The 12,052-nt window shown below is 43.3% G+C and overlaps 1 protein-coding gene across 4 annotated transcripts; it reads left to right on the top strand.

The window, feature by feature from the left end:
- Nucleotides 1–112: 112 nt before the first annotated feature.
- Nucleotides 113–11,795, top strand: ada2a (adenosine deaminase 2a). Of its 4 annotated transcripts, none has more exons than XM_080002731.1 (10): nucleotides 113–170; nucleotides 1,605–1,950; nucleotides 6,745–6,964; nucleotides 7,251–7,464; nucleotides 7,560–7,687; nucleotides 7,780–7,870; nucleotides 8,949–9,057; nucleotides 10,304–10,461; nucleotides 10,601–10,803; nucleotides 10,885–11,795. In XM_080002731.1, the coding sequence occupies exons 2-10, from the start codon at nucleotides 1,626–1,628 to the stop codon at nucleotides 10,973–10,975; spliced, it is 1,539 nt and encodes a 512-aa protein (XP_079858857.1). In that variant the 5' UTR covers nucleotides 113–170; nucleotides 1,605–1,625; the 3' UTR covers nucleotides 10,976–11,795. The 4 variants fall into 4 exon arrangements, with proteins under 4 accessions (XP_079858857.1, XP_079858858.1, XP_079858856.1 ...); XM_080002732.1 differs by having other exon boundaries at nucleotides 122–170; nucleotides 1,571–1,950; XM_080002730.1 differs by having other exon boundaries at nucleotides 123–302; nucleotides 1,571–1,950.
- The last annotated feature ends 257 nt before the right edge of the window (nucleotides 11,796–12,052 follow it).

Genomic DNA, 12,052 nt, shown 5'->3' on the forward strand with positions numbered 1-12,052 from the left:
TACACCCGCTCTTCGTTTGACGTCGCTTTCGTCGCGTCACGTCCCCCACCGCGACCCTCCGCGTCGGTCTACGTCGCAGCTCTGTGTACGGAAGTGGACGAGCCGGCCGCTCGCCCCCGGAGCCTCGGTCCGTCGCACGCAAGGAGGGCGCCGTGTGTCTCCGCCGAACGGTGCGTTCGCGGATGGACACTCGTATCGACCGCTGTGGCCGAAAAACAAAGCGACGGAGCGAGCCCGAGGAGCGTTCCCCCCAAACGCAGGCGCGGCGGTGATTGCGCCGTGAACTCATTGCTAGCGCTACAGTGAGACACCCGCTGTTGGGGATCCGCAGCTTTTCCACGCGTCATTGTTCTCAAATTTACGCGAGGAAAACGGTTAAATGCGGTTTTGCTGTCGTTATAATAATAATAATAATAATAATAATAATAATAGTTTGTTTGCATAGCACATGTCATACACGCATTGCAGCGCAAAGTGCTCCACATCAGCAGTTTAAAAACAATAGGCGAGTGGCAAGTGCAGTTGTTGTGGGAGACAGTTAGAAATATAAAAAGTATAAAAACAATAACAGAACAATAAGCGCGATCATCAACGTCGTATCCTCATCCTGGTGTTCTGATAGGTTACGTTGAGTCGTCGCAATCGACTTGCACAACAGACATGAACATACTACTTCATCGTATTAGATCCCAGTGTGGTAATAGGTTACTTTACTTATCGTGACCTGGTTTCATACAGACACAAACATGTTAATTTGCGTCATATCAGAGCCTGGTGCTTTGATATGACTTCATTTGCCACGATTTTCATGACACGACACACAGGAGGAGTCAGGGGAGAAGGAATAATGATTAAGAAAACGCATTTAAAGTTTGGTAGTATTAAAAGTGTTGAAAGTGCACATCGGAGTGTCAGGTCATGGTGCAAGGATGGGGGGTAGTCGGTGAAATGCTTTGGGGAAGAGATGTGTTTTAAGCTAATGCGGTTTGTTCCCGTGTGGTTGAGCGGTGACTTAATCCTTCGCACAAAAGAGCGAGAAGCGAAACGAAAGGATGGAAATGAGTCTCCATTAAAACCGAAATGATTTTCACTCTCCAAAATGTCGTGTGTGTAGGTTGGTATCCATGTTGGAGTTCTGATTTGTGGTGTGGATAGTTTTCGCTCATAGCGTTATACTGTGTATATATATATTTTAATATTAAGAAATATTCCTATTCATATTTATCAAATATTTTTTTATTTATCCAGTGGTGGAAAGGGACGAGCTTCAAATGCTTTGTTACTGTACTTAACTACATTTTCCCCTTCGGGTGGCATAAAAGAAAGGGGAGTGACAAAATAAATTCAAAACAGTGAAATGAAACAAAAGCGACATGGCAGAATGAAACACGAGTGACGAGACAAATCAAATTCAAACGTAGAAAATAATCTGGATTGTAAATCTGGATTTGTATTTGCCGTATTTTTTTGAATTTAATTGTTTTTGTACATTTTGACCATGATACGCATTGATCATCCAATGTATATTATACAGACGTAGTCTGACGTCGTAATATTATTACGACGTCAGACTACGTCTACGTCGATTTTTTTTTTCTCCCCAGCTCACAAGCCCCATTCTGACCATGGAGGTGGAGCTGCAGCGCCCCCCTGTGGCCGCCGGGTGTATGCCGCTGCTGCTGCTGCCGCTGCTGCTGTGCTCGGTGACCCGAGTCCTCCCCTTCCCAGACCCCAGCCAGAGGGAGGCTCTCATGCATCAGGAGAATTCCATGCAGGTCGGGGGGCGCGTCCTGATGTCGGAGGCCGAGCAGCGGCTGGACGCCCGTCTCCGCCGGCTGAAGGAGGAGGAGGCGGCGAGGGCCGTCTTCCTCCCCGCCATGCACTTCTTCAAGGCCAGGCCCCTCATCAGGAAGAGCCCTGTTTATAACCTGCTGCAGAAGATGCCCAAAGGTACATTTTTATAGTATCTGTACTTACTTAAAGGGGACCTATTATGCAAAACTAACTTTTTCGGTGCTTGTGCACATACATTTGGGTCTCTGATGGGCCTACTAACACACAAACTCTGAAATGAGACAACTCAGTCAGTTTTTTTTCGGTGAGCTGTCTGTTTCAGGTAATAATACCTAAAACGAGCCGTTCAGCTTTGCTGCTCTAATATACCTCACTCCAGTAGAATTAGAAGCACCCCTGACTGAGTAACCCCACCCACGTCTGGAGTGCAATCATGGGAAGTGCTCTGTTCTTGGCTGCAGAGACCAGCACAAATCTTTCAAAAGAAAGAGGAATTAATACCAACTTTCCGCGACTAAACAGCAGACGAGGGAAATATAAGTATTTATAAAATAATTCTGCTGTGCGTGCGTGCATTAGGTTTATTGTCTTTTCCGAAGTTTCCCTAATTGAATAAAAAGACCCGAGCCCCGCATTCCCGTGCTGCTCCAAGCTCCGTGCTGATCTTGAAACCACAGTGAAAGTCAGAACTAACTTTTAAATTAGGCAAGGCAATTTCTATAGCACATTTCTACAACAATGCAATTCAAAGTGCTTTACATAAAACATAAAAAGCATTAAGACAATGTGCTAAGAAACACATTATTCAATGACATAGAATGCATAAAGTAAAAAAAACCCCAATAGAATACTTAGAATGCATGAACGTTATAGTGCAGTGCAAGAAATGAATCAAAGAAACCTTTTTTTACTCTTTGTTAAGAATTGTTTGGCATATTCGCTGAATAGCTTTTTAGCTTGTTAAGGCGATATCCTGGCCCCAGAGAACCGGTCTGGAGATCTTTTCTTTGTTAACAACAGTTTTGCCTATTCTCAGAATTTTATTTTTTTTTTTCCTCGTCAAGGCGATATCCTAGCCCCGTAGTCCCAGCCTTGAGATCTTTCAGTTATCTGTTGTTGCTGTTTCAGATTGACCAAGGCCGTTATAATACAGTGCACACGAAGACACTAGTATTCACATTTCAACGACATGGCAATTCAAAGTTCTTTAAATAACACATCAGAAGCGTCAAGACAAGATGCAAAAGACACACATCGTAAAAGGAAGAACACATTAGGAAGTTTAGAAATATAACACATAGAATGCATAAAATCAAGTAAAAGTCACAGTGCACTGCAAGAAATGAATATTTGGTTTAGTAAAAGGCAGCGGCAAACAAAAGTCTTCAGCCTTGATTTAAAAGAGGTGAGTGTTGCAGCAGACCCGCAGTTTTCTGGGAGTTTGTTCCAGATATGTGGTGCATAAACACTGAACGCTGCTTCTCCATGTTTCGTTTTGACTCTGGGGACAGAAAGCAGACCTGTCCCAGACGACCTGAGCGGTCTGGATGGTTCATAACGCAGCAGAAGATCAGAAATGTATTTTGGCCTTACCCCATTCTGTGCTTTATAAACCAACAGTAGTATTTTGAAATCAATTCTTTGACGGACAGGAAGCCAGTGTAAAGATCTGAGAACTGGAGTGATCTTGGTCTTAGTGAGGACTCCGGCAGCAGCGTTCTGAATCAACTTGTAAAAACACTGTTATGGTCGTCTAGTCTACTAAAGATGAATGCGTGGACGAGTTTTTCCAAATTCTGCTGAGACATAAGATCTTAAATGATATGTTCTTAAGGTGATAGTAGGCTGGCTTTGTAATTGTTTTCATGTGGCTGTTGAAATTTCGGTCCGAGTCCATGAGTACACCAAGATTTCTGGCTTGGTTTGTGCTTTTAAACGTTACCGATTGAAGCTGAGCACTGACTTTTACTTGTTCTTCCCTGGCTCCAAAAACAATCGGCTTTTCAACACTCTTTTTTTTCTATTCTTAGAGATCTTATCTTACTAGAGACCACCTTCACCTTAGCGGGTGCAATGGCATCAATAACATTTGTAATTTTAGAATTGAAATGATCTACAAGCTCATTGCCTGAGACCCAAGAGAGGGCAGGTGCGGAAGAGAAAGCCTGAATAACTATTTCCCTGGTGTTTTCAGTGATATACTGTTTTTTTCAGTGATTACCTCTGTTTTAACATTTGTGTGCATGGAGATCGTACTCTCAAAGAAAACACAGGAATGATCAGAGAGCGCAACATCAGTCACCACCAAGTTAGAAATGTTCAGACCCTTGGAGATGATTGAGTCGAGAGTGGGGCCCTTTTTGTGTGTGGGCGTGGTGACATGCTGTGTCAGTCCATAGTTATCAAGAACACAACACAGTTCTTTGGTCCCTTTGTCCTGGGGGGTTGTCATGGATGTTAATAATCAACAACAATAACTACACAATCACAGTCAATACAGATTATAGACAGCAAGTTCAGCAATGTCATAAAAAAAGGTTGCACAGTATTTAGGTGGCCTGTAAATATTTAGGAACAAAGCTCAAGAGGAGGAATTCAACTTAAGAGCCACATATTCAAAAGAAGCAAAATTTCCATAAGATAACTGCTTTCCTTTGAGGGAACGGCAACTCCACTCCTTTCTTATGCACTCTACAGTCCATCTACAATAAGAAGAAATCATTTATTTGTTTTATTTGGAGGAACGGGGGACGGGGACACGTTCGCTCCGTCTTGTAAAAGAAAAAAATAATGGCAGTTACTTCACAGAGCAGCCCAAATAATTTCACAAACCTGCCCAAATGTTATGTACCCGCCCAATGCTATTTATTCCAGCCTGATGCGATCAAAAGTCGCCCAATTATGAGGAAAACTGCCCAATCTGGCAACACTAATGGGCTCACAGAACTAGCGGCCTCGGGAGGGTGGCTCCTCCCACTGAAACAGCCCATTTTTAGGCAGGGTGAATTGGCCACATGTTAGAATGGCTTGAATACATAATCAGAGGGGCATTTTCAGCAAAAAAAAATTTACTTCAGAGACCATAACTTTTTGTAAAAGAGCATAACAGCTCCACTCTTAGTATATTCTGTTTAAGAGACTAGACCTTTGCTCCACTAAATTTCAAAGCAAATGTATACTTTTTACTCAACTACATTTAAACTCATAGGATTTGTATATGTATATACAGTGTGTGTATGTATGTATGTATGTATATATATATATATATATATATATATGTGTATATATATATATATATATATATATATATATATATATATTTGGTTGGTTGGTTTGTTTGTTTATTATTATTATTTTTTGAATATTTATTTATTTTTATTTAGTATATAAGTAACTATAACTAAGTAATACTGTATATATGTGAGTAAGCATTTTTGGTAAATTGTAATGAGGATATGCATAAGCTTTATCCTTTATACCGTATTATAGCTCTGTTATATCAAGGCACTAGATATGACAAGTACTTTTACTTTTAATACTTTAAGTACATTTAAGACAACTGCTTAAATACTTTTACTTCAGTTGAACGATCAGTGTAGTACTTTCACTTTTATGCGATAACCATTACAGGCTTGATTCATTCCACTCTTTGTGACAAGGCTCCGCAAAGTGTTCCCAGTTTATCCTCCTATATATATATATATATATATATATATGGTATGTATGTATGTATTGTAAATAAATACAAAAAATGCTTTTTTGTATTTATTTATTTTTGCCTTTTTTGTAATATCAGCCACTAGCTGGTTACATTCATCCACGTTCATCTTCCCTCTGAACCGATATTTCTTACTCCACCTATAATAGTATTTTGAATTTCTTTTGTCTTTCTCATGCATAAATCTAAGATCACCCTTGAAATCGCTTCCTGCAATTTTTTGTTGTTGTTGTTACCCATGGTTATTTATCCTGACTATCTTCGCCGTCCCTCGTGTCTTTAAACAGTTCCAAACTGCCTCAGTCCCAGACTGATTTTCTTTAAGATAAGTCTCCAAGACTATGATCACCTTCACATTCTTAGGTACCCCAGGTACTTTTCCCCAGGTCCCTGAGCTGTATGAGCAGACAGTTTAGTTTGTCAGTACAACACCCTCGTTAACTATTTCAGTTAATTGTTTTATAGCGAGAATTATTTTACACGGGACCTTACCTTTTCCTCTGGGTTGGTTTGCGCAGGACTCCATCACCCAGGTTCTCCTCCCTATTTCCAAATCCCTTTTATGAAGAAAAAGGAGGTGGAGGTCTTTTGGTCTGTGCACTTTTTGGTCTTCCTGGAGTAAAACCAAGGATGTTGGAGCCCCACGTTGGGCTCCATGTTCTTTAGAAAAATGATTTTGCTGAATGCCCTGTTTTCTAATAAACAGCGAAGAGGAAAAAGTTCTTGGTCTCAAAGTGAATTTATTATCTTGTACAAGGTTGTACAAGGGTTGGATCAGAGATGTGCTTAAGAGCAGCTCTCTGGGATCAGTAGTTTATTTTGGGGAGTCAGAGAATATATGGTCGGTTTGGCGTCGCAGATTCGTACGTGTTCAAGATAAGGCAAACTCTGTGACAGGCGAAGGAGTGGATGTTGTTCCCCCTACATAGATTTAGATATATTGTTACACACACAAGTTTATGTGGCCATGGTTACATAACATAGCAATGTTATTTAGTTATAAAGTTAATTAATAAAATTCCCATCAGTATGGCATCCCTTAATCAATTAGTTCTTAAGTTGTTTGATGCTAACTTTAATTTGAAAATCAGTATATAAGTCTTTAAGTTCCTTTTCATGAGCAATTCCTATCGGTGTAGCAGGGATTTCTTTACATCCAGCTCCAATCTTGTGCATAACCATTTAACTATCTAATAATAACCTAAAAATGATAACAACAACAACAACAACAGGGGGCGTCCTCCATGTGCACGACTTCTCCATGGTGGCCGTGGAGTGGCTGGTGAGCAACGTGACGTACAGGCCCCACTGCTACATCTGCTTCACCGACGACCACTCCCTCCGGTTCCTCTTCTCGGCCGGGACCCCCAAAGACCTTCCGCGGTGCTCCACCTGGGCCCTGTTGGAGACCCTCCGCGCCAAGGCTGGAAACTCCACCCAGCTGGACCACAGGTAACACCGTCTGAATTAAGTCCAGCAGTCTGTCACACCTGTTACATAATCGCCCTATCGCAATTATTTGAGCTGATTGTGATTTTATTTATTTGTAAAATCGTTATAATCACGTTTCCTTTGAAAATTCAAGGGACATTTTTAAACCAGTGTTAAAAAAGTTACAATAGATAGAAAGTGAATTATGCGTGTTCCCAATTTTGCTGTTCTCTTCATTTGAATTTGTCTTGTCTCAAACTCATATTTCATCTTTAAATGAATTACCCTCTTCCCTGTGTGTGCGCAGCATCATGGCCAACCTGACGCTGTTCACTGGGGAGGATCCGGAGGCAGCGTACCCCAGCCAGGACGCAGTGTGGAGTCGCTTTGAGCAGGCCTTCCTGGTCGCCTGGGGCCTGGTCACCCACGCACCCGTCTTCCGCGACTACTACCACACGGGCCTCGCGCAGTTCTACGCCGACAACATCATGTACGTGGAAGTGCGTGCCCTGCTCCCCGAGGTAAAGGCCAACCTTGACGCGTACTCCTGCATTAACGTACATACCATATGTTAAGGGCACTGAGCTCACAAATCCGTGTGCATCTCCCCGCCCAGACCTACGAGCTGGATGGCAGCACGCACGATCGGGCGTGGACCTTGAAGACCTACCGAGATGTCACCGCACGCTTCGTGGCACAGAACCCCGACTTCTTCGGTGCCAGGGTCATCTTCACCGTCCACAGGTGACTTGCATCAGGTCACCCCGTGTTCCGGGGCTTCAGAATCAACTACAATCACCTCATAACTCTAAAACCTAACCGTGTGTGCGCTTCAGGGGAGCCAATGCAGCTCAGATGGCCGAGGCTGTGGAGGAGGCGATGAAGTTACAGAGCGCCTTCCCAGAGATTATGGCTGGATTTGACCTGGTGAGAGAAGTCATATATCGAAAAACAATCTAAATGAGAGTTCGATTTCGATGTGATTCTCCCCGTATTTTTGTGGGTAATATTGGTGACTTGGTCACCATATTGCCGTGGTCCCAATCCGACGGTTACCACCCTAGCCCTAACCCACTTGGGGGTGTCGACTGCGGCTCGCCCAGCTCTGAACCGACTTTTATGAAGTTTTGTTCGGAGTTGGGAGAGCTGCGGTCGGCTACGCAGAGGGGTCCGCTGCACCGAATCCCTCAACGCACACTGCACCGCCCACCTGGCACTTGGACTGCAGTAACGAAATGCAAATTGAATTTGAATCTAAAAAATAAAAAACAATTACGTTCGTCTCGTGTGTTGCACAGTGAACACACATTAGAGAGAAATATTCCTGATAACGGTGTGCCAAGTCGGCGGAGGCGCACCGCCGCATTTCCCTCTCCTCCAGCGTTTCACTGTGCGTACAAGGGAGAGTGCACCCTTGACCAGAATGTCCAGTTATTCCACTGATATGGCGATGAAAGTGGAAAATACACCCCACCATCACCGACGGAATGTCCTCTAGTGCAGAGGTTCCCAATCACCAACTCGCGGGCCGCGCCGGGCCCCAGGGAATTTGCCACCGGACTGTTAGAACACAGGCAGGATTTTTTCACGAGCGATCTGCTCCAAAGCAGAGCAGCAGCAGGAAACTAAAATGAAATACATCTAGAATTTTTATTTGCTTTGTTTGGAGCTGCTCTGATCGGAGCTGCAGGTGGTGATTTGCCTTTTACTACCAGCGTTCCTCTCTGGCAAAAATAGCATCCATTTTTCTGGGCTTATTTTGGTGAATAACTTAAAAGTAGAATAACTTATTGTTCATTATTCCAAAGTCTAGTTTTGCTAAAGCTCTTAAATGTTCAGGTGTGTTGTTAAAATATTCTAATTTTTGTTATTATTTATAATTTTGAATATTTCAATTAAAATTACTTACTTACTTATATATTATATATACACACACACATATCTACACACACACATACACACACACACACTCACTCTGTGTATAAAATATGTGTGTGTGCGCTAGGTGGGCCGTGAGGACAGAGGCAGAAGCCTGTGGTACTTCCGAGAGGCCCTGTCTCTGCCGGCAGAGCGGGGAGTCACCCTGCCCTATTACTTCCACGCCGGAGAGACAGGTGAGCTCCCCCAGCCCCTGGTAACCTCCCGTACTCTGATTTGAATGTGGCGTCTGCGGCGACAAGGCTCTGGCTCCGTAGTGTACGAGTCCAAGACGGTTGTGTTGTGAAACACAATAACAGGGCTGCACCCGACTCAGAATTTTGTCAGTCGACTCGGATTCGGCTGTTCAACGGTGCGTAATGTGGGACACTTTCTCGGTGACTCTCCCCCCCATCAACCCCTCTCCACGTGCCATGCGCGAGTCTACGAGTCGTGCCCTGTTCCTCCGGGCTCGGTCCCCACACCGTTTTTAGTTGTTTTATTTGAGAGAACTGGGCACGGTGATCGGGGCGCACGGTGTGTGAATCATCCGCATCCAGACATGGACCCAAACACAGAGCTGTGTTTGGGTCCATTGCGGACGATTCACACGATATACAATATATATTTATGATTCCCCTTATTTCTAATTCCGCATTGAAATGTTATCCCTGTGCATTTTGTAAGCTTCTATCTGTTTTATCCTGTCATTGTAATGCACAGAATAACAAACAAAAAAAAAACGACTGCTCAACTTGAACAATCCCAGTCGACTGACGGGTTTCCGACCGATGATTCGACTCGTCGACTTTCAGGGAGCAGCCCTAATAAATAAGCATTTTCCATTGCACTAAAAGCAGTGTTGACATTGTCAAACACAGGTTCACTAACGCCCTGGGTTTGTCGTAGGCTGTCAACTGACTCTTTGAGTGAGTGCTACTGTATACCTTACGTACTAGTATTGCAAACAGTTTTAACATTTAATCCAAAGGATGAACTAGTCACTTTTTAAAAGTGATTAGTTCTTATATATTAGTGACTAGCTGCTATTCCAACAGTTACGAGTAAGTATTTTTAGTTTTACTAGTTGAAATGTATTAGGTGCCAGTACTTTATTAGATACTAGTAACTATTCCATTTGGACTATTTGGTCATTGAATTCTATGGCTCTGTGTTTGAAATACTAATATGCCTCCAACAAGTATCTATTCCCATTGTTACTAGCTGTTGTTACTAACATATGAAATTGAACCTTCTTCAAGCTGTTTTCACTAATAATTTCTCTTGATGGGTAAAAAAAAATACATTGTTACTGGTAAAACAAAAAACGTTACTAGTAACAGGACTAGTTCGTCCTGTGGATTAAATATTAAAATGGCTTACCCTGTATCATGCACCGTGCACTTGGTATATTGGTGCCCACCTCCTGCTTCCCCTTTGCAGACCTCCAGGGCACCGAGGTGGACCTGAACCTGCTGGACGCGCTCATCTTCAACACCTCGCGCATTGGCCACGGCTTCGCTCTCCTGCGCCACCCGGTGGCCAAGGAGCTCTCCAGGAAGAGAGGCGTGGCGGTGGAGGTGTGCCCCATCTCCAATCAGGTACCTGCTCGGCCGACTGGGTCGGAAAATGCACACGGACGAACGGGAATAACCGAGCGAAGCTTTCGGACCAGGCTAACAGCTCAAATCTCCAAACCCCCCCCCCCCCCCCCCCCCCCGTCTCTCGCCACCGCTCCAGGTTCTGAAGCTGGTGGCGGACCTGCGGAACCACCCGGCGGCGACACTGATGTTGGAAGGCCACCCACTGGTCGTCAGCTCCGACGACCCGGCCATGTTCGGCACCTCCGGCCTCTCCTACGACTTCTACGAGGCGTTTGTGGGATTGGGGGGGTTGAGCTCCAATCTGGGCTCTTTGAAAGAGCTGGCCATGAACTCCATCAGGTGAGGCAACTGTGTGGACTGATGATATTTTACATTTTTTTGTCTCGACGCATTACTATCTCGTCGTCGTCCCCCCCCCAGGTACAGCTCCTTGGCACCGGAGCTGCGAGAAAAGGCCTTCGCCCTGTGGCAGCGACACTGGGACGCCTTTGTCGCCGAACAAAACCCCTAGAGAACGGGGGGAGCTTTTTATCACCTCTTTCTACAGCACAATGATTTGATTATGATGCCCTTCATGCTGCCTGCTGCTGTAGTCACTCACGACCGCGCCCAAACTGAAGAGTCGCCTGGTACTTGAAATACCCAATTTAAGCACAATTTTGATTTATGATGATTTACAACATTTGCCATTAATTTTATTTGAACTTTGATGGGCTTTTTTCTATGTAGGATGCGATATGTGTGGTGATAATTTTGGTAGCTTGAAGCAATTCAGGAGCCTAGATACATATTATTTCAAGAGGTTTATTTGTCGCATACATATACATACTTTCGTACATATATGCAGTGAAATGTCAATGCAACGCACCCGGTGATCACACAAAATATGTTCTAGACTGAACACAGTAGCTGCCTATGAATTTCTACTTGACTAACGTACTGATTCCTAAAACGTAATGCAGTAATTCGAATACTATAGGATAAAATAAAAATATATAGAATAAAATAAAATAAGAACTCAAGGGTAATGCAGGGTGGGGGTACAAAATAGATAAAGGGAATAGGCTTGTGTATGTGGGATAGGCTATTTATGTATATACACATATGTTTTGTCTTAAATTTGCATCTGCAGCTGTTATGAAACATGTTATTTTTGTATCAAAACGTATTTCGACCGCCGAAGCATTCGTGGAATACTATGAGGCATTAAAGTGGAAGTCAATGTGAACCACACTGATAATAATGAGCGGAGCCGAGATGCCCTTTGTGATGTCAACACTTGCTGCTGCCTTATTCATTTCTGTCAAAACTATGTTAATAAAATAAAATAAGTGAAAGTGATTTTTGTTTATAATTCCTTTCAGTCGTACAGGTATTTCTTACATAGTCTGCACTTTTGGTTGTAAAAAAATAATTGTTTTTCAGTGACCAATATGGAATAGATGTGAAAAAATGTTCAGGCGGGAGAGCACTGGGATAAAAAAGGTCAATATTTGATACTGAGTTTGAGTTTGTAAAGCCATGGTTCAATCTCACAGAACCTCTGAGCTAAAGAGTTTGATAGTCTTTCATCGCACCTTGGATTAAT

This window comes from Zeus faber (assembly GCF_960531495.2).
Source record: "Zeus faber genome assembly, chromosome: 6".
NCBI lineage: Eukaryota > Metazoa > Chordata > Actinopteri > Zeiformes > Zeidae > Zeus > Zeus faber.

Bases quoted from the DNA above. Each gene is read 5' to 3' on its own strand.
- ada2a (XM_080002731.1), top strand. From the start codon at position 1,626: ATGGAGGTGGAGCTGCAGCGCCCCCCTGTGGCCGCCGGGTGTATGCCG. The intron at 6,965-7,250 runs GTAACACCGTCT...GTGTGTGCGCAG, and splicing joins TCCACCCAGCTGGACCACAG to CATCATGGCCAACCTGACGC. The intron at 10,462-10,600 runs GTACCTGCTCGG...CCACCGCTCCAG, and splicing joins TGTGCCCCATCTCCAATCAG to GTTCTGAAGCTGGTGGCGGA.